Raw genomic sequence first — 21,762 nt, 5'->3', positions numbered from 1 at the left:
TGTTTTTCTTACAGCATTATAATATTTGTTTAAATATTTTTTGTTTTTATGTAAATTGATAGAGGTTTATATTTATTTTATTACATATTATGTATTTGTATAATAATAACATTCCAATACGAAATAAAAAGAAAAGTAGGCCTAAAAACTCCTGGTACAAGCAAATGCAAAAACACCAGCATTCAGTTGGCCGCAGAAATGGAACAATACAAACCCGGGAGGCTTGCCGCCGATTTCTGAGGTCAACCCAGGAACCCCACAGGCGGATCACTAGTGTGAAGAAGATACGTGGGATAGTTATGATCCCCTCGACATCGAAATCATAACAGCCAGCGCCGAGAAAAGGAAGAAGAAGAAGATTTTGTATTTGTTATATTCATATTCAGAAATTAACTTCAAATTCGTCTTATTTGTCAATCTAATATATTTACCAACTGAGTTTCGAATGCTTTTCATGAGTAGTTTTCAACACAAAAGCATTCAAAATACGCCGAAATAGCAACCAGTACAAAATGACTGTCAGAAAATTAAACTTTTGAACCACTTCTAGGCACTACTTATGAAAAGGATCGCATCAAAAATCTTTTCATAAGCAAAAAGTGCTTGAATTTGAAACTATTTAATTACTTAGTACAAACATAAGTATTTAAAAAAAAAATTCGCTCTTATTTACACCCAACTCCCTCTGTAGTAAGAGGAGTTCAGAAGGTCTCTTTTTTTAAAGATCGGGCATACAATGCAAAGGTTCCATTCAGCGGGCATCTTTTTTTCTGATCATATTCCGCGGTCAAAATTCTGATTTCAAAATTCTGGTCTTCAAAATTCTGCTTTTTTAACGAAAATTCAGTTTTTGAAAATTCTGCTTTTTTTCTATTCTGTCTTTAAAGATTCTGCCGGCATTAATTTGAACAAAAAAACTCAGTTAATTTTTATTTTAATATTGCAAATGCTCTTACTAAACAATAATACTCCTCGTCCTCATTAATGTAATTCCTTTTAAGTTCTTTTCTAATTGTTGTACATATTTTTCAAAATGCATACACTAACGTTCACATCTGTACATGCAATTATAGCCGTTGACAATTTATTAGAAACGAATTATTTGTGTGATACTAAATATTCCTTTTCTTATTCAACTTTGAATAGGTACTCATTTTTATGTGAAAAATAAAAAAAAAATTATTTTTGGAAAGTGTTAATTTAAAAAAAACTATTTTTGAAAATAAAACATCTTCTCCTAATAAATTTTTTTTTTTTAAATTGATTAATAAAAAAAAAGTACTACAAAAATTGACAAAGTAAGTTAGTAATCAAATAAGCAGCAAATTTTGCGAGAAGATGATTTTACAAAATTGGAAAAAAACGCGCTTTTTAAAATTTTCCATTTTGCAGAATTTTGTATGCATAGCAGAATTTTTATAAACAGAAAAGCAGACTTTAGAAAGCAAAATTTTGGAAAAAAAAACCCCAACCCATATTCGGCAGCTTTAAAGAGCTCGACAGCAAAATCGTCAGCTCTACCAGGTTTATTGGACAAAAGTTTGGATACAAATTTCTTCACTTCATCCAGGTCGGTTTGACGAATATATTGGCTTTTATTTTAATGTTGAATTGTGCAATCTGCCTTAATAGAGATTGAAGAAGTTGGACATCGATTACGTGGTAAGCGATAGAAGATTTTATACTAAGTGTTTTAGTTCTGAAATTAAAAAAAAAAATGCATACGCCATAGTGAACTAATTCGATAATTGAAAAAGAGGTTTCATATGAAAAAAAAAAAAAAATAAATAAATAAATAAAGTCCAATCGACCCTGGACGAAATTTTTTTGTTCACCATTCTGGTATTTCGAGTAAAAAAAAATACACGTGGTGCTTAAGATGTTATTTAAAACATTACCTTAAAAATATTGTTTTTATCGAAAAAGTAAAACTGCCATGGGTCAAATATTTTACACTTTATTAAGAGGTGTATTTGCATAAAAAAAGGTGTGTGTACACTAGGGTGGTCTTTATTTTACTCTTTTGCGAAAATTGGGGACGCCCCCTAGATTGGTTCCAAATCAGGAAAAAAAAAATCCTCTAATTCTTTCAATTTTTTATCACTATCTCTATAATTTTATCTATATCTCTATAATATCTGTCAAAAATCAAAAATGGCCGAGTTATTCACTAAAACGTGTTTTACCTTTAATCCAAGATGGCGGCTTTGGCTCATGGTCGATTTTCCCGAAAAACTGGTTTTAAGCTCTCAGTGATCCCCTCTACCGTCCTATGAAAAAAAATTGAACGATCTAATTTTTTCCATTTCAGCTTAATTTTTTGTACATCCCGACTGGGCTATATAACTTCAAAAATATTTGAATTATTGGAACTCTTGCAATGATTGAAGAAAAATAAAAAAAAAATTGGTAAAAGTGTTACTTTTACGAAAGATTTTTTCCTAAATTTATTTGTATTTAAGATGGTTCAAACAAATTATTTAAACAAAACAGAATTAAAAACATTTCTTATCAACCATTTTAAAAGTTTAATGCATCATTATTAGACTACTTGAGTACCATAGCATAAATGAAAAATATGAAATTCTTGCTTGCTTGGTAAAAAAGTTATAGGAAAGACCTTGAATCCTTTTATATACATCGGATAATGTTTATTTAAATAATTCTTAAAACAAAATTAACACTATACTTAATAACACCATTAAAACTTTTTATTGCTGTCACTTTTTATCTATGTTGCATTTTAGCTACTTAAGCAATTAGGTAGTCAAGAAAAGGTGATAACTGTACGACTTTTAATTAACCTGACATTTCTTCCAATGCATTTTTCAAAAGAAAAGAAAAAGTACAGTTTATTCTGCGACGCTTCTCTTTTAAACTTTTTTTCACAAAAATAAATATAAAAAAACATTATTTAAGTTTATTTTTTGTTTTCAAATATATCTTCTTTTTATATGTATTCACACTGTCTATTTATTTTTTGAAATACTATATTAAAAAAAAAAAAACATACATTGTCTAACAAAAACGAATTCATGAGATAGAAGTCATTAAATTAGATAAATCTAAAATGTATATCCTCACTCTCAATTCTGACGAAAGCGAAATCCATGTTTCTTCTAGCCCAAAACAGCTCCCACAAGATTTACATAGATCTTATTCTTTATTTTTTTGAGATCTAAACTCTCGCAAATAGACAAAAAAAAAATCTCTCAAAAATTTTACCTCAAAAGAAAAATCAGGCTTCTCAATATTCATTTCGAATAAGTTTTCCGAATTGAAAAGACCGACAGTTTTCCGGTGAGATCTGCAGTATATTATCAACGTTTTTGAGTTGACAAAAAAAACCTTGGTGGTTCTATAAAATTTTATGAAAAAAAATTGGAAGAAATTCGTTCCAAATTTCATTCAAAAATCAAATTTATTTTTCGTGCCGTGGTTTGAAAAATTTCAATTCAAAATCCTAAAAATATAAAAGGTGTGTGTTTAATTTAATAAATACGTAAATGTTTAATTAAGGTCAAAGAAAACTTTAAAATTAAAATTAATACAAAAAAAAACATGTTGCATAACGACTATGACTAAAAAACATGACAACATGAATTTTCTGTTTTTCCATCGTCAAAATGTGTCCTTCTAAGTTTTTTTTTCTTGTGTGCCCACAACTTTTTATTTTAGAATTTTTATCTCAAAAGATCGGAAGAGCTTAAATAATTTTTTTTTTGTTGAGAGAAAATTAGTGAGTAATATTGTGAGCGCATGTCCCCTCAGTCTCTCTTTTTGCCTCTCTTCCAATTTTGTTTTATTTTTATTTAAATGATACTTTTTTTTACCAAAGTGGTGTGTCGAAACATGAAAACACTTTTGTCATGTTTTTCAAACATGAGATGCGCGAGGCATTTAGAAAAATATCCTCATAGAAACAACACAGTTGTTGTCAACTTTTTTTTTTGTTTTCGAGTGTTAATGTGAGTGTGATAATTCTGATTTTTTCTTAAAAAATAAAGTTCTTTTATTTTTTGAACGGATGCTCCAGAAATTATGTATTTTGAAATTTCCATTGGCCCATTTTTTTTTTATTTATGTGCGTGAAGTGTAAAGAAAAGAAAAAAAATATTTTTATTTTAAATTTAGTTGGGACGTGAAAAATTTAAATGCCAAATGCCTTATAGAAGCCGTCACCTGTCAATTTTGAGTTGAAGGTAACTTAAGTTCAGTTAGAATCTAAAAATAATGCGTTCTGAATAGTGTTTTTGAGTAGATGGATACGATACCTTGGGAGTGATTGAATTTCAAAATGAAATTGAAGGCATAATAATATATCACATGTCTTTAATGTTTTTAAGGCAGGGGCGTACGTTGAGTTGCCGGGGCCAGACTAAATTTTGGGGCCCCTTTTATAGAAAATAAGAACAAGTAAAAAAGTACGTATTCGTCCTACTTTTTTTTGGGCCTCTGATGTATCATTTGTTGTTCGCTAGGATTATCCAAGAAACATTTTTTTGGGGCCCTTGTAATATTTTTTTTCATGAAATATTATGTGGCTGACTACGAATTCATTATGCATTACAAGGAATTATAATTTGTCTCTCTTGTGTGATTCATGTCAAATATATTATCTTTTTGCATCGCTTGTTTTATAATAAGTTGCCTTCACTGCATTGTCTCCAGTCGAGGCAGCCCTGGCATGTCGGGGCCCCGGGGCACCGCCCCGCTTGCCCCAATGGTATGTACGCCCCTGTTTTAAGGTATTCATAAAAAAATTAAATGTAACTTGTCGTGATTTATTGATTGATTGCAATGCAGGCAGATATAAAAAATAAAAGTAAAATTATTAGAATCAAAATATTTTCAAATTAATAGGTCAAACTATTTTCTTTATCAGAAAAAATGTTTTTTATTTTCCTGTTTATTTTTCTTATTTTTTATCTTTTTTTTTATATCTAAGAACGAAATAAGAAACGTAAAATGTTTTGTCAGCGCATTTCATTAATTAAATTAAAAGATTAGCAGCTTAAATAATGTTTTCTGATTCTTTTAGTGATTAGTGAAAACAAATTTCGAAATAATTAAATCAAAAAAAAAAAAAAAAAAAACAGTTTCGAAAAAAGCTAATCCTTAAAAAGTGAAGATGTGTAGGTAGGTACTTACTTTTTTAAGGTCTTGCAATATTCACAAATTATTTTGGTGTTTCATGATATCGGGGGAATATGCTAGTTTGGGTAATATGCCACATTTCAATATTTTACACTTCAAAGCTCATATTAGCAATTCTGACAACGCAGTTCGCTCAGTAATGCTTAGTTCACCTGACACACGGACGCTCAAGTCATTTTGGTTATTTATTTTTGAAAATATTCGAGCAAATATAAATCGAATTGTCTTTTTATTAAACTTAGTTTGCTTAAAAACGTCATTTTTTTGGATTTTTCAATTAAATATATGAAAGTTACTTAAAAAAGTCAAGATTTGATATGTAAACCTAACGTGTGTTCCTGTCTAGACATGATATTTGGCGTTAATTTTTGTTCAGGGATGTTTTCATATTTTTGGACGTTTTGGGATAAAATGCCACATATGTTGCACACCAAAAGCAGAATTAACAGAACAAAAGGAAGGCAACGAAAGTGAAAATGACACTTCCGATTAAGTACATACTACCAGCATTATATGATTTCTCAAGTGGCGAAGAGGATACAGACAACCTCTGTCCAATTTGTGACTTGTGCTTCTCCGACAAATTCGGAGCAAGATGTGCCTGTATTTAATGCTCTAAATGCAAGAGATCGATGCACAAATTACTAAATGTCTGCAGGCATATCCACCCGTTAGAAGTGGCATATTCCCCTCACACGTGGGTAAAATGCCACTTTTTAAGGTTTTTTAAAACTTTATTTAAAATGAATTAAACGAATTAAAGTTATGTTTTTATTGTTTTTTCTATTAAATAAAATGACAATCTAATAAATAAAAAACAATTTTGAACTAAACTTGCTTTTACTATTTAATATGATTGTTTTACTGTTAAGTGTGGCATATCCCCCGACTTACATTATTATTTTTTTAAGATGTTTCTATATGCCTTTTATGGCTTTTCAAAAATTCCTGGGATTGAGTAGACAGCATTTTTAGATAAAAATAATATAAATGGAGGGTGAAACAAATTTTTTCAATAAGGTTCAATCTAGCATTAAATATAACAATTCGATAAAACCTACATTAAGGCCTATGGCCTATACTTTTTTAGTTAGCAACAATTTTGACAGTTTTCCGATCATGTTTTATAAAGAGATTTACAAAAGTTTTTATGACCTGTAGTCCCAAATACGTTTCGCCCATGGTACAACAGTTGAGCTCAGCAGTTAGATGCTGTTGTACCCTCTCTAAGATGCAAAATTTTGGTCGATGATTACCAACACTTATTAAAATTCCAGCATAAACAAATAAATATACTGTGAATTTTAATATTTCTAAGGGAATTTGATTAAATTCGTGCACCTAAAAAATATATTGCCGATGGTCTGCCTTGCCCGTGGTCTGGCTGAAGTTATAAAAAGAAAGAAAACAGAAAACCAAAATAATGAAAATAAATTCAAAGATTTGTAATTTTAATAAGTGTCGGTAATCATCGACCAAATTTTTGCGTCTTAGAAAGGGTACAACAGCATCTAACTGATGAGCCCAACTGTTGTACCTGGGCGAAACGCATATTGGACTACAGGTCATAAAAACATTTTTAAATTGAAATTTTATTCATAAAGTCCACATAACATAAAAAAAAATTATGAATTTATTTTCTTTATTTTGGTTTTCTTTCTTCTTATAAAAAGATCTACTTTTTTATCGTTGTATTATTTTATTGCTAACTATGCAAAGCAAAGATTAAAAATCTCGAGATAAGGTAATGAAAAAAATACAAAACTGAAATTTAAATTTTTCGAGCCAAGTTATACTTTTCTTATAGATTTTGATACCTGAATTGGAATCAATATAACAATAGTCGTTAAAGTTCAAAAATAAAGAAACGTTCGTTGGTACAAATTAAAAATGCTTAATCCTGCGTAGTAGTCCGTGTACAAATAGGTGTTAATCTTAGTAAAAATCTAAAGTGAATCCAGTGAAGAAACTTTACTCAGGGGACAAATCTGAAAAAAAGGTAGCTTTTTTTTTAACTACTCTCTTGGAAATAAAATGTGGAACCCAAATGAGATTATAACTTATAAGTCTATAAAGGTGATGTTGATTTTCAAAATATAATTTTCGATAATTTTAGAATAATTTTTTGAGAGTTATAAATTTTAATAAAGGTGACTAACTTAAGCGTTTCTGAAAAACATTTTCGTTGAAATCAGTTAAATCGTTTACGAGAAAATAATAAATCAAGAAAACGTTTAATAGTTTATAAACTTTAAAAATATATTTTTTTTATTTCAAAAGTAGGGCGTTATTTTCGAGTGTGCACGTGTTGAATTGTTAAAGCCATTTTGAGAAATAAAAGCTTTTCAATTTTGGTCATATGGCAAGTTCCAAAATCTTTAACAATAAAGAGTGGTTAGGCTGTCGCTAAAGAACAGTAGAACAGACAGAATTCCAAGATCAACTTTTTTCGTTCTTTCCATCATCGTTACGTCATATATCGAGAATTTTTTTCTTACTGTAAACGTTAACTAATATCGGAGGTTTTCATATGAAATTCATTACATTTTGATAATAATCATAAAGTTACTTTGTTATTTCTGTGAAAAATGGTACCGGGTAATTGTCCGTCATTAATCGGGGTACATTTTTTGTTAATTTGCTTAGATATAATTTTTAATCTTATTTTTTTCAACAACTTTAATAAATCTCATGTATTTTTTATTATTCTAGAAATGGAAAAAACTATAAACCCAATACAAAAATCAACCCGTCCAGTGCGTAATCGGCGCCACAGTAGGTTCGTCTTGGATTGTTGTGTGACCAGATTTTATTTACAAAAAAAAGCAAACATTTAAAACTGTTTGGTAATAATACAAAAACTCATAAATTAATATTCATTTTTCTCTTTCAAATAATATATTAACCAGCATGCAAATTTTCGATCATTAATTTTCTTTGTTTTGGCTTTTCAAAATGTTTTTAACCGAAAACTGACTAATGTTTATCCTTACAACTTTAATAGAAGAGCATGGCCGCCAGATGACACACATCGTCCTTTGAAACGACTTTTCACACCCGACATCAAACGAATGCTAAAAGACTGGCTAATACGCCGAAGAGACAATCCATATCCAAGTCGTGATGAAAAACGAACCCTCGCCATTGAAACAGGCCTGACTTACACTCAAATTTGCAATTGGTTTGCCAATTGGCGAAGAAAACTAAAGAACTCTAAGCGTGAACGATCGAAAAAATCCTGGGGGCACCTGATCAAAAACTACAATACAAATGCCAGAGGCAATGTTGAACAATTTAGCATATCTTCAGCGGATAGTATTTGGGAAGATGATGGACACGAAACTGAGAATTCCATGCTATTTTCATCTAGCGACGAAGATGAGCTAGAAACTCAAGGACGTCACATTCAACAATCTGGCTATATTCAAAACAATAACTCAATTCACAGTTTAAATCGAAATATCACCTATGTTCCTAGTGGATTCTACTTAGAGGCTCCATTTAAATATCCCGCCAAACAACAGTGCTTCCAAATAAGCTCAACGACTGAGGATTCTCTGAGGTCCGATAAATTAATGTCTACAAATCCAGCATTTGCCCCAAGCACCAAGTACAAGCAACAAATTATGGAGAAATACCTGCGCGATACAACTACCGGAGATAAATCATCTTCGTCGGCGACAAGCTGCAGTCCTGAGCTATCGAAATGGCTTGAGAGTGCTGCCAAATTTACACCGAATAAAAATAATTATTTTATTGAATGGAATGGTAAAAGGTGAGTTTGACGATGAATGTAAAATTTTGTACGATTGTACTAAATTTTTTTTTTTCTTAGATGTAAGGCTGATAAAAATAGTTCCAGAGATCCAAAGACCCATCATGTTTATGATACAATTCATCAAAAAGATGAAATCGATGCTGCAGAAGCTCTAGCAAATTTGGCATTTAATTGCCGACAAAGAATGATGGAAACTAGTCAGCAGCGAGTTGCACCAAATTGTTGACACTGCAGATGAGGCATAAGATCATTCCAGATCGTGAGTTAGTTGAAATTAGCCATGTTTTTCGACTGGTGCTAAAATTGTTTGTTTAGAGAAATTCTTCAATCCGAAACAATAAATTTAATTTATAATTCAGTAAAAATTAATTTTCTTTGATTTCTTTTTTATTTGTTTGTATAGTTTATAAAGTAGTCGAACATTTAATTGTATATGACCAATTGAAACCAATATTTGGTTTTGGTTTTTGACCAACTTATTTTCTATGGCATTCGAAAATTAAGAAATGGAAACCGAGTTATGAATACCATATGTGCGACAGAGTTACGTGTGTCAAAGTTACGCAAAACCGAAGTTACGAAAAACCGAAGCTATGAAAGACTAAAGTTATGAAAAACCGAAGTTGTGAAAAACCAGAGTTATGAACAACAAAGCTTTGAAACGTGGTTTTTGGGTTGGCAACCATTGAGATTGACAGTATACGACAGGAACGTACCAAAAAGCTATAATATATAGGTTGAGTCAAGGCAAGAAAAAAATGTAGGGGACGGAGGTGTCTATTTCCCTCCGTTTAGTCGGGGGATTTTCTAAAAAATGACTTAATTTAGAAAACAAATTTATTAAAAATCGACGGTTACACCAATAATATCGTACTGTCCTTTGTTTTAAAGCCAAATATTTTTTCTTGTATTTTGTTTTTAAATAGACCTGTTTAATGGAACAGTTTTTGAAAAATTAATTTTCAACAAAAATATACATGGCTTTTTTGAAAAAAAGTAGTTTTGGTGTTTTTTTAATTTACCGAAAACGACAAGATGTTTTTGGATCAAGTTTTCGTTTAAAAACAAATAAAAACATAAATTATGTAATTTAAATTAGTACTTAAATGAATCAAATTTTGAAAGAAATATGTTCGAAATTTATTTGTTCACTTTTTTTTTCAAAATTTTGATTTTGAAAACTAATTTTTTTTTTAAATTAAACAATTAAACAGCTTTATTTAAAAACATATTAAAAGATATAGTTTTGGGATTAACAAAAACATACAGAACGTTATTTTTGGTGTAACCGTTGGTTTTAAATCATTTTTTTTTTTTAATTTTTTTTCCAAATGAAAAAGTTTTACGAGATCCTTGAGCAAAAAGAAAATGCTGGTTATTTCACTAAACTCATCAAGTAGAACTTTTTTTCTAGCTGCAGAACTGCGAACCATATAAAATAGAGTCATGCCACTTGTAATAATCAAGACTCTACATCGTTCAAGTTCAAACAGCGATTAATTTCGGACAAATTTTTGGTAAATAAAATATTTATTTAAATTTTATCATACATAAATAAGTTTTTTTTTTTGATAAAATACACAAAATCATATTTATTCATAATAACTACGTTACGCACATTTATAATTTTTATTAATTTATTTCTTACTGTTAATAAGTAAATTTTTTGTTAATTTTGAATTTTACTACCAATAAATAGATAATACTTTATGAGATTTTTCATATAAAATTTAAAATTTCTCTCACTTAATTGTCTTTAAAAAAATGAGTATATTAGTATAATGTTCATCATAAAGTCCTAATGGTTTTTTGATTTTTATTTAGTTTTTGTTTTAAATTTAGTTATTTAAATAATGATTTTTTTATAGTTTTTTTTTTTAAATACCAAAGCGAAAGCAGTCCACCAATTTTAATGTTTTAAAAACAGTTAATATACAATATTTTAGTTAGTTTAAATGTTATAAAATATAAATATATTACATATATATTTTAAATTTTGCTATGGGTCCATGTGGCTCCACAAAAACATTGGAGATATTTATATAGTTTTAACAAATTAAAAAAAAAAATAATTTCTTACAATATATCAAAAATTTCAAATCTTAGTTAAATACTCTTCTTTTTAGGTTAGGTACAATGGACATTTAATTGTATTGAGATTAATATACTTATGGATATACATAATGTATATGAATTTATATTAATTAAGTTATGTATAAAAATGTATATATGTTTGTTGATTGAATAAATACGTTTTTTATCGACAACATCATAAATAGTTTTACAAAAGCTTGTTTTTAAGGATTTTATATTTTTTTTTTATTAGACAAGTTCAGAAAGTGTTTTTTTATTTGAAACAAAAATTATATTATCTTTTTCTTATTCCAACTAAATAACTGATATTTTTTCATTCAAATTTATCAAAAAAAAAAAATGGGGCCCATTCCAAAAAGATATACAAAATTTGGCTGGACCACCCTAACAACTTAGAAGAATGAAAAATAGATGTTGGCCGATTCTCAGACCTATCCGATAAGCACACAAAGTTTCATCAAAATCGGTCCAGGCGTTTCGGAGGAGTTTGGTAACAAACACTGCGACACGAGAATTTTATATATTAGATAATAAAATTCGATTAAAATTGAATTAGGTTTTTAAAATAAAATGTGTTATAAATTATATAAATTTTATATTCAAGCAAACATTACCAAGTGTACGAGTAGATTTTTAACTCTCTCTTATTTGTCAACATATTTTGTTCCCAAAATAATTAAAAATATATAATGAGATTAAATTAAAAATAAAATTAGATCATTAAAATCAGAAAATTAATTTATTTAATTTTTAACTTTATGATTGTTTTTATTAGTTTAAAGAATATAATATACACTTTAAAGATACCTATTGTGAAAATAAATTTAGTTTTAACGAAAATTTTTGTAAGGTAGGTAGTTTTAATTAAAAAAATTATTAAACAAAATTTCAAAATTTTGAAATTAAAGGAGAATGCCAATAAAATATATGACACATTCTGTGGTTTAAAACGTAGATAACAAATATCTATTATTTTTTTCTAAAAACCATCCCGGAACGGTTTTTAATTTCAAATTCTACCAAGTAAATAAACAAATTTATTTCCAGATTTTTCAAGTGCAATTTAAACCTCTTGGATTTAACTTTTTCTTGCTATGGAACATTTTTACTATTTTTATTGTTTAGTTTAAAAATGTACAATAACGAAGAAAAAAAATAATAAAAATAATAAAAATTATTTATATTTTAAGTGGAGCGATTGAATATAATTCAATTTTAAAGTTCAAGTACATTTTGAAATTAAAAATTTTTATTGTTACAGGGATATATATTTTTTTTACGATTTTAAGCTAAATTGGTATCATTTTAATCGATTGAATTTTGTCTGCATATATTTTCGGCCTTTTCCTTAATTTTAGAAGTTGATTTTGTGTTGTTAATTTTTTTTTTTAAATTTTTTTTGTTCCTTTAAGATAAAATTAGTGATACCCAGTTGCGCATTGATTTCTCTTCAAACATTAAAAATATTACCTTCTATAGTAATTTTAATTTGGCAAAACAAGAAAATTACAGAAAATTATTGATTTATTTTTAATTTATGTGAAAACATTTAAATAAACTATAAGCAAATCAATTTAACAGAGCAATAACATTTTAGTTCAATTTTAATTTGATTTATGTATAGAGACAAATTTTCAGGCACTATTAAATAAAAAAAATTGTGTAGGTACTTAATGAATGAAATAGTAGTTATTTTCAATCATAAGTTGTTTACATATAAAAATCTAAATTAGAATACATAAATGCACTTTAACAACTTAAATTTGTATTTGTTAAGACCAAATTTGTTTAAAGATTCCAAAACTTTAAATTGGTAGGAATATTTGTCTATTACACTTGATTGTTGTATAAAAATCAATTTTTCTCTTAATGTTAACACCAAATAAGATGATAACTTTTTTTGATACCTAGATCAAAAACAAAAAATAATTTTTTTCATGTACCTGTGTTGTGTAGTATTTGTGTACATTGCATAAAATGTATTTATTTTCTTTTTTGTTTTAATTTTCTATAACAAAAAAAAGCAAGTTCTATTTATAATTTACCCAATCATTTGCTTACTGAAACCCTATGAAATCCTGATAGTGGAATCAATGAGAAATGTTTCATCAATTTGTTTTGTTTCTCTTCTATTCTAAAATAAAAACCTGCAATTTGGAAGCTTTGTTTCATTTTAAGACTTCTTTATACAAACATCGTTATATGAATGCAACTTATGCAATATGTTTCATCATCATAAGCAAAGTTCGCACAATACTAATTGAATTTTTCCTGTAAAAATGCCACACATGATTTTGTTGGTTTTGTGTGTTATCTAATATCCTTTTCCTTGTCCTTGGGATTGGTTTGTTGTTCCTGATGGTCTACTTAAGACTTCCTGCAAAGGAACCCATTGTGCTGTGGCACTCTTAGAACGGAACATTTCATCGAAGAACATTTTCTCTTCCAAACGAACTTCTGGTGAATTTCCAATAATAGCACGTCCGAGAATTTCACTTGATCCTTGAAAATAAAGAAAATTTCAGCAATTAAGGACTTTTTTATAATGTACCTAAATACAATTTTTGAAAAATTTACCTAAGAGACCATCATGAACAATAGTGAATTCTAAAATTGAATTTTTTAATAAATCCTTTGAAACATCAAATGTTAATGCTTCATTGTAAACAGGATTCACAGTATTTCGTACAACGCCAGTTTTACGTTTCTTGATTTTCTTCCCACCACTAATTAGGGTAACTTTAACATAAGGATCTGAAGAGTTGCGAGTGTCATCGACGACTCGAAGATTACGAGCTTTAATCATAACAACTGTTAGACGTTCGGCTGAAGGAAGATAGGCTAGTGAAATCATCAAATCACCCAAATCTATTTTGGAGTCCTGTAAGAAAAATAAGAATTTATGTGTGTTTCATAGAAAACATTTTCATATTGGCTAAACCTGTTCAGCACAAGATCCTAATTGAGTCCAAAGTTGAACTTTATCTGATAAATCCATGTTGGCTAGTGGCAGCTGAGCACCTCCGATACAAACGTGACGAGAATATGCATCGAAATCGTAGAGCAGCACTTCAAGTGTTCTCTTCTCGATGACAGTTGCGTGTTCTTCGAAAACAAAGTCTTCATCGAAAACTAAAATAAAAATTTAAAAATAGCATAATTTATAAAAAAAATTTTGAGGGAAATATGGTTTAAATTTTACTTTCTGACCAAAATCATGAACAGCGGAATTGATTTTAGTAACTCATTGCAACTTTTGGTATATAGTTTTGGAGTTGTGTACTCACTTACACTTCTGACAATTTTGTACTTCATATTATTTATGTATTAGGGCTAATTTTTTTACCTCATCCTTTTTCTGCATTATAATATTTTTAAATAATCAAGAATAATTAATCTGGTAAGGCCTTTAGCTTCATATTAGCTTGAGACATCAAAAGAAAGGTCTTTTTGAGCTCTATTCAACAGTGAAAACAAAAAGTTTTTTTAAGTTTTCGTTGCTGTGTTATTTTCATCCAAACTTTTTTTTATTAGATTTGTATGCAATTATTATGAAGATATCTGCCGACGAAAGTCTCGAAACAAATTTTTAGTTACCATATATGGGTTCACAATGAATATAGAGCAGCTCCGTGAAGCCAGAACTGTGACCTTAAAATTTTTGACAAACGAAAATTTTGGAGGGGTAAACGAATTAGTCTAGTTCTGAAATTAGTTTTTCAATGTAAAATGAAAATAAAAATATCTTATGAAAAATTGTAAACACCTGTGATATAAAAACCTCTATATGAACGAAGGTCTAAAAGGAATGGCAAAAGTTTTCATGGTACTTACTTGTTAGAGTAGTTAGGAAGCTTTTGGTACCAATATGCAACAAAATTACAAAGGCGTATTAACTTGATAAATTAATTTACATTTATGATACAAAGAACTGAATTTCATTGGTTGATTTCTAGTTATTGTAAATTTTAGCTATTTTACAATTTTCCATGACATTACGATGATAGAAAATGCCAAAAAGATGGTTTTTTTTTGGAATTTATACCAAAAATAACGGTACTTGTCATATAACGATTTAAGTAAAGTTAAAATGTTCGAAAACGGCTCCAACGATTTTGTTAAAACAATTCAAATGTAAGTTTTAAAACAAAGTCTATCTTTCAATGAAAAACTTTTGTTTGAAAATCACTATTAACAATGTCCTGCCATTCAACCTTTTTTTTTAAATCTGATTTTCTCCGAATTTTTTGAAAAATCAAATTTTCGAAAACCGGACATTGAATTTTTTTGAAATTTTGGCTTTAGATGTTGATTAGTGATACCCATACCAATTTTATTTTAAAACTTTTTTTCCAAAAATCATTTAGGTACAAAAAATTAGTTTTTAAAAAAACGGCTCTAACGATTTTGAAGTTTTTTTTCCTTAAAATTTATCTTAATAAAACAAATAAAATTGCATAATTTTTTTTTAAAGAGCAATTTGATTTCAGATGTTGTTTTATTATTTTTATATTTTTTCTTAACTTTGTTTTGTTTGTATATATACCTTCATAATTACATTAACTAAATTTCTGTGTAAAAAGTCCTAAAAATATAAGCAACTTCAACTCTAAGAGCAAGTTCTTGTGACCCAGTTGTGCATTTTATTTTATTTGCAATATTTTTTTTTTCTATGCAAAATATTTTTATTTGCAACACAAATTTTATTTTTAATGCAAATATTTTTCAGTTACAGTAACATTTTTTTTAAGGCAATTTTTTTTATTTGCAATAAATATTTTGTTTTTTTAATTCAGGTATAAGGGAAACAAATGCAAAAAAATGATTTTTTTACAACCCTGATGCAAAGTAGAAAAAAAAATATTTGTAGGTACATTAGGGTGGGTCAAAAAAATCGAAAATTTTTTTTTTGATTTGGTACTCCGAAAAATCGATTGCTAGACCCCTCTAGAATATACACACCAAATATGAGCTCTTTATATTAATGGGAAGGTCCTCCGCTTTGCAATTTTCCATTTTTACATCAAGCTTCTACAAAAAAAAAAAAATTATTTTTTTATTAATTGACTTTTTAGCAAATTTCTTTTCATATTCTTGTAGGAAATTGAACGCTCTACAAAAAAGACCTTATACACTTTTTTCGTTTATCTAACCGTTTAATAGATATTTGGAATGAAATTGATTGCTTTAACCGTTTAGAAGATATTCGTATCCAAATCGCAATGCATACGGGTCATAAGAAAACTATTGAAATCAGTGAGCATTGGTTTGGATACGAATATCTTCTAAACGGTTAAAGCAATCAATTTCATTCCAAGAAACTTTTTGTAGAACGTTTAAGCCCCTACAAGAATATATCTTGCTAATTTGAAAATAATGAAGTTTCAGTGAATTAGAAATTTTTTAAACATATAGAATGTTTTTATATTTTTTTTTAACTTTGACCTCGAATATCTTTAATATGGTTAGATTAATGAAAAAAGTTAATAAGACCTTTTTTGTGGAGCAATCAATTTCCAACAAGAATATGTCTTGCGCGTTTGATCATTATAATTTTTCAATTTGTTACAAAATTAAGAACAAAAAACGAATTTTTAAAGATTTTCTCGATTTTTGGACCTCAAATATCTATTCAACGGTTAGATAAACGAAAAAAGTGTCTGAGGCCTTTTTTGTAGAGCGTTCAATTTCCTACAAGAATATGAAAAGAAATTTGCTAAAAAGTCAATTAATAAAAAAATAATTTTTTATTATTGATGTAAAAATGGAAAATTGCAAAGCGGAGGCCCTTCCCATTAATATAAAGAGCTCATATTTGGTGTGTATATTCTAGAGGGGTCTAGCAATCGATTTTTTGGAGTACCAAATCAAAAAAAAAATTTCGATTTTTTTGACCCACCCTAAGGTACATGTACTTTTAAACATATGACGATGCATAAAAAATGGCCACTACTTTCGTTATAGTTGTCTTCAATTGTTCGCATATGACTTGCCACTGCCGGCCGGACCTTTGGAAATTGTTACTTACGAGTATGCAAAAGTTTTCGTAGGCTTTTTAGTTAACAGTGTATTTCAAGGAAATGTTTAGTTTTTTAGAATTTAAATTAATTAACAAAACTTTATTTTTTCACTCATTTACAAATGAAGACTTTTCATATCAGGTCTTCCACATTTCTTTTCACAGGACCAAGAAAACTTTAATGGAAATAGGGGAAGGTGGCCTAAAATGGCCCCCCTAAGGAAAATGTCCTATATCTCGAAAAACAGTAGCATTCAAACTTAAATGCCATATATAATCCAGTTAAATAAGGGTTTAACCTCGGAATGAATGTTAGTAGAAATTTTTTGTGCTCAATATCTTCCTTTTGCCATTTTATAACATATCTCAAAAGTCTAGAAAAATCTCATGTCCGCTTGTCGCGATTTCAAGGTCAAATCGCGAAATGGAGATTTTCAAAATTAGCAAAAATAGGCTATGGTATTATATACACATATGATACATGATTTCAAGGTATTTTTTAATGCTGATTCCAAAAAAATCTAAAATCAAGACAATCTGACGTCTCTGGAAAAAGTTATACCTGTTTTTCATCTGTCAACTCATATTATTATAACAGTTGCAAACTTACTGCCGAAAAACCCTTAAAAGTTATGGTAGATGAACCAAATTTTGCAAGAAGATTTTAGAATCCATCATTATTAAAAATCAAAACAATCCCTTACAAAAAATATATATACCTACGATATAATGGTATTTTTTGATATAGGGGCAAATTTTAGGATATGCACTAAAGAAGATTCTTGTTCATCTTAGGAATAAGTGCAAATAGGCTATTTTTTTCATTTTAATCTTTGTTTGGATATTCTCTAACTACCCTCAAAAATCTAAAAAAATCTCATGTCCGCAAGTCCTAATTTTCTTGGTTTGAAAATAAGGTGCAGATTTTAAAAAATTAATAAGAAAAGTTTAAATTTTTATATGTATACCAACATAAGCGACATGATTTAAAGGTATTTTTTAACACTAATGCCAACAAAACTCACAAACAAGTCAACCTGACCATCCCTGAAAAGTAATGCACCTTATTCATGTTGATCTGACACAAATATCTGAAGTGTAGTTTTCCAATTTTTTAAAATCTGCACCTTATTTTCAAACCAAGAAAATTAGGACTTGCGGACATGAGATTTTTTTAGATTTTTGAGGGTAGTTAAAGAATATCCAAACAAAGATTAAAATAAAAAAATAGCCTATTTGCACTTATTCCTAAGATGAACAAGAATCTTCTTTAGTGCATATCCTAAAATTTGCTCCTCCATCAAAAAATACCATTATTTCGTAGGTATATATATTTTTTGTAATGAATTGTTTTGATTTTTAATAATGATGGATTCTAAAATCTTCATGCAAAATTTGGTTCATCTACCATAATTTTTAAGGGTTTTTCGGCAGTAAGTTTGCAACTGTTATAATAATATGAGTTGACAGATAGAAAACTTTTTCCAGAGACGTCAGATTGTCTTGATTTTAATTTTTTTGGAATCAGCATTAAAAACACCTTGAAATCATGTATCATATGTGTATATACTACCATAGCCTACTTTTGCTAATTTTGAAAATCTCCATTTCGCGATTTGACCTTGAAATCGCGACAGGCGGACATGAGATTTTTCTAGACTTTTGAGATATGTTATAGAATGGCAAAAGGAAGATATTGAGCAAAAAAAAATTTCTACTAACATTCATTCCGAGATTTACCCCTTTTTTCTCCTTATTTTACTGTATTAATACTTTTCAAAGTTTAATATTTATATTACTCTCACATTTTTTTCATTTGCGAGTTGAAAAAGTTCCAAAAAGTATTTAATTTTTTTAATTTTCAAGACGTCTACAAATTTCACTGATCAAATTTACCCGGGTAAAATGGCACACTGTCCAAACATACGTGATTTTAAATGCAAAATTGAGTCAAAGGGCTTCTTTTCCATTTTCTTGGAACAAGTGGTGCTTAATACCCCCAGATCTTTCATCGAGTCATTCAAAACCCAGTTCATGTTGGTTGCTCGTCTCGTTTTTGTAGTTTTTGCAACTTTGAGTGTTTTGGATGCTTTTTTCCAGGTTTTTGACGGAATCATGGGCTTTCCTCAGTCCAGGACTTCCTCTCTGTACATCGTTCATAAATAGCAACTATTTTTACTTTAAAAAAATGAAAATGTGAAAAAAAAATTTAAAATGACATGTGAAATTGGTATGCCATTTTACCCGAGCACTAAGTAGGCCATTTTGCCCATTTTGAGTTTTTTCAATTTAATTTTTACACCAAAAAATTTAAAATCGTTTTAAACCAACTTATTTCAGTAAATTAATAAGAAGTACTTCATGCGTACACACATTAACTTCTTTTTCCAAAATACAGTGTTTTTTATACTTTTTTTTTGCAAACAAGATTTCACAAAATTTTAACGAGTGTACTTTTTGATGTGGATAGAGACAGTTTGACCTGTCAAATTTCAAAAAATGGCTTGAAGTTCCTGAAATTTCGTATATGTTGGTTTTGCCAGATAAACTAATGAAGTGCGTTTATAAAACTTTCTAATTATTTTCGATTCTACGATTTCTAGCAAGGGGGCCATTTTACCTTGGGGTGCCATTTTAGGCCACTTTCCCCTACAAAAAAAACTTGGCCATTATTTATCGTAACCTGAGCCTGAATTAGAAAAAAAATACGACTATGAACATAAATTGTGCATCTTGTCATCGCAGATCAAATTCCACAAGTTCGTCGGAAAAATTCTTTTCACTTTATTGTATTCGTGTTCTCAACCAACTCAAAAATGTTTGCAATTTAATACCATTCACTTTCACGTGCACCAATAAAAATTCACTCTTAAGAAACTTAAAACTTTCGTTGTGACTTGAAAAATATGCACTCACTCCAAAGTCATAACAAAAACAACAAAAAAATAGAAAATATTTTGAAAAATGTCTAGCTTTCCATTTTCTTCGGTAAAGTCTTGGATTCACATTCATAAAATATGAGGAATTCAGAAAAAACTCTTCCTCGACTTTGAACGTCAATCAACGAACGTGGCATAAATGATGTTGTTGCTTGCTGTCTTCCTTAACCTTTAAGCAACTCATCTACTATGAATAGCTAAACAAAGATTTATTGCTTCAGAAAAAAAGTATAGAACAAAACAAATACTTTTTCATTTCTCCTTCGTCAGAACGAAGGAAGAACAACAAGGTGCACAGAATATCGAATACCTAAACAATTTTTCCAAAGGATAAAATGCAATTAAGGAAAAGAAATAAATTACCAGGATTTAATGTCTTCTTATGAATCCTAGTTTGCCAGACATTCTTTTTGTCCGGCAATAGACGAACTTTGGCATAAGGATCTGCTGTCCCACTGAAATCTCGTGGCTGAAGATTTTGTGCCTGGGTAAAGGATAAAAGTTTAAGATTACAAAAGAAAAAAAAATTAATTGTTTTTTACTTATAAATAAAATTTAATTAAAAGAAAATGAAAATGCACTTACTTCAATGAGTCTCACCGACAATATGCCGGCAATGGGATCGTAAAGGATGTTCAAATTAATGGTTCCTCGAATTTCTTCATTTGACGGTGTCGATAATGATTTTTGTAAAGAATTCTGTAAAAAGGATCTATTTTGATTAAAAATTTATTTTTATATATATTTTTTGCAGGATTCTTACACTTTTATACAAGGACATGTCTATTTTTGTATGATCCAATTTGGAATTCATTGAGGAAACCTTAGGTCGTGCGGGAGTCATTCCAAGGACAACATGTTTGTCAGAACGAGTAATTGGCACCGAACCGGAGCAGATTGAGAGAGATATCGACTTGTTGCTGCCAGTGGGTGAAGTTGGTGTTGGTGGTGGAGATTCATCTTCAAAGTGAACCGGAAATAACTTCCGTGATATAGATTTTGGAGGTGGATTAATTTCATTAACTTACCCGCTGAAGATAGAACTTGATTGGATGTATTGGTATTTCCCTTCAAAGGGGGCACCCAAAATGCTGGGTCGTCATTTATTGATGTTGGACTAATATTTCCTTTTCGCGAACATTCACTTATTGAGTCTACGTTGTATCCTGATGGTCCACCGACAAGAGCTTCGCGGCTATAAAAGAGATTTATTAAAAGAATGAAAGGGATATAATATGTTTATAGAGCTTACCTGTCATTAGCTTCTTCGTTGTCATTTGCTGATTCGAGAAGAGTTTTTTCAAACCAATTTAGACGGTATTTCTTGGAACACGTTATATAAGCGAGGGCACCCATAAGGGAAACCAACATAAATGATATTGAAGCGTACAAAGCGACTTGAGCTAACGAAATTTCTTCTTGTCTGATTATTATATCCATTTTTGTGTATTTTTCAGTTGGATCTGAAAAGCAAAATGAAAATAGATTTAACTGTGGTAGCTGAATTCAGTTAAAACAATATACAAAGTTATAGAAGTATACAGGGTGTCCCAAAAGTAATGGATCAAACCAAATATGATGATAGGCCAACTTTAGGGCTCTCAGAATTTTGTAACTTGTTCATTCCAAATCCTTACGGTTTTCGATTTAATGCAGTTTTTATGAAATTTCGAAAAATCCCGACTTTGCAACAGTATTTTGCTTCCTCTGCTCATAATTGATTTTTGTTTTTTACAATTCTTTCACTAAAACATTGCTTAATAATAAGAAATAAT

The 21,762-nt window shown here is 29.1% G+C and overlaps 2 protein-coding genes across 5 annotated transcripts; one reads left to right on the top strand and one right to left on the bottom strand.

Moving 5' to 3' along the window:
- The first annotated feature begins 1,454 nt into the window (after positions 1-1,454).
- LOC129907661 (homeobox protein Mohawk) lies at positions 1,455-9,300 on the top strand. 4 transcript variants are annotated; one of them, XM_055983954.1, is made up of 4 exons: positions 1,455-1,662; positions 7,870-8,003; positions 8,162-8,932; positions 8,993-9,300. In XM_055983954.1, the coding sequence occupies exons 3-4, from the start codon at positions 8,229-8,231 to the stop codon at positions 9,159-9,161; spliced, it is 873 nt and encodes a 290-aa protein (XP_055839929.1). In that variant the 5' UTR covers positions 1,455-1,662; positions 7,870-8,003; positions 8,162-8,228; the 3' UTR covers positions 9,162-9,300. The 4 variants fall into 4 exon arrangements, with proteins under 4 accessions (XP_055839929.1, XP_055839927.1, XP_055839928.1 ...); XM_055983952.1 differs by having other exon boundaries at positions 1,456-1,662; positions 7,870-7,936; XM_055983953.1 differs by lacking the exon at positions 1,455-1,662 and adding an exon at positions 3,427-3,478 and having other exon boundaries at positions 7,870-7,936.
- Positions 9,301-12,970: 3,670 nt separating this feature from the next.
- On the bottom strand, positions 12,971-21,445 carry LOC129906862 (synaptotagmin-5). Its single transcript, XM_055982817.1, has 8 exons — positions 21,240-21,445; positions 21,016-21,182; positions 20,751-20,947; positions 20,573-20,686; positions 20,351-20,471; positions 13,971-14,161; positions 13,607-13,910; positions 12,971-13,531 (listed from the first exon to the last, which is right to left on the bottom strand). Exons 1-8 carry the CDS (start codon positions 21,425-21,427, stop codon positions 13,344-13,346), a joined length of 1,470 nt encoding a protein of 489 aa, XP_055838792.1. The 5' UTR covers positions 21,428-21,445; the 3' UTR covers positions 12,971-13,343.
- Positions 21,446-21,762: the final 317 nt, after the last annotated feature.

The sequence above is a fragment of the Episyrphus balteatus genome, chromosome 1, assembly GCF_945859705.1.
Source record: "Episyrphus balteatus chromosome 1, idEpiBalt1.1, whole genome shotgun sequence".
NCBI classification, from domain to species: Eukaryota; Metazoa; Arthropoda; class Insecta; order Diptera; family Syrphidae; genus Episyrphus; species Episyrphus balteatus.
This window is presented reverse-complemented; position numbering and strand designations above follow the sequence as displayed.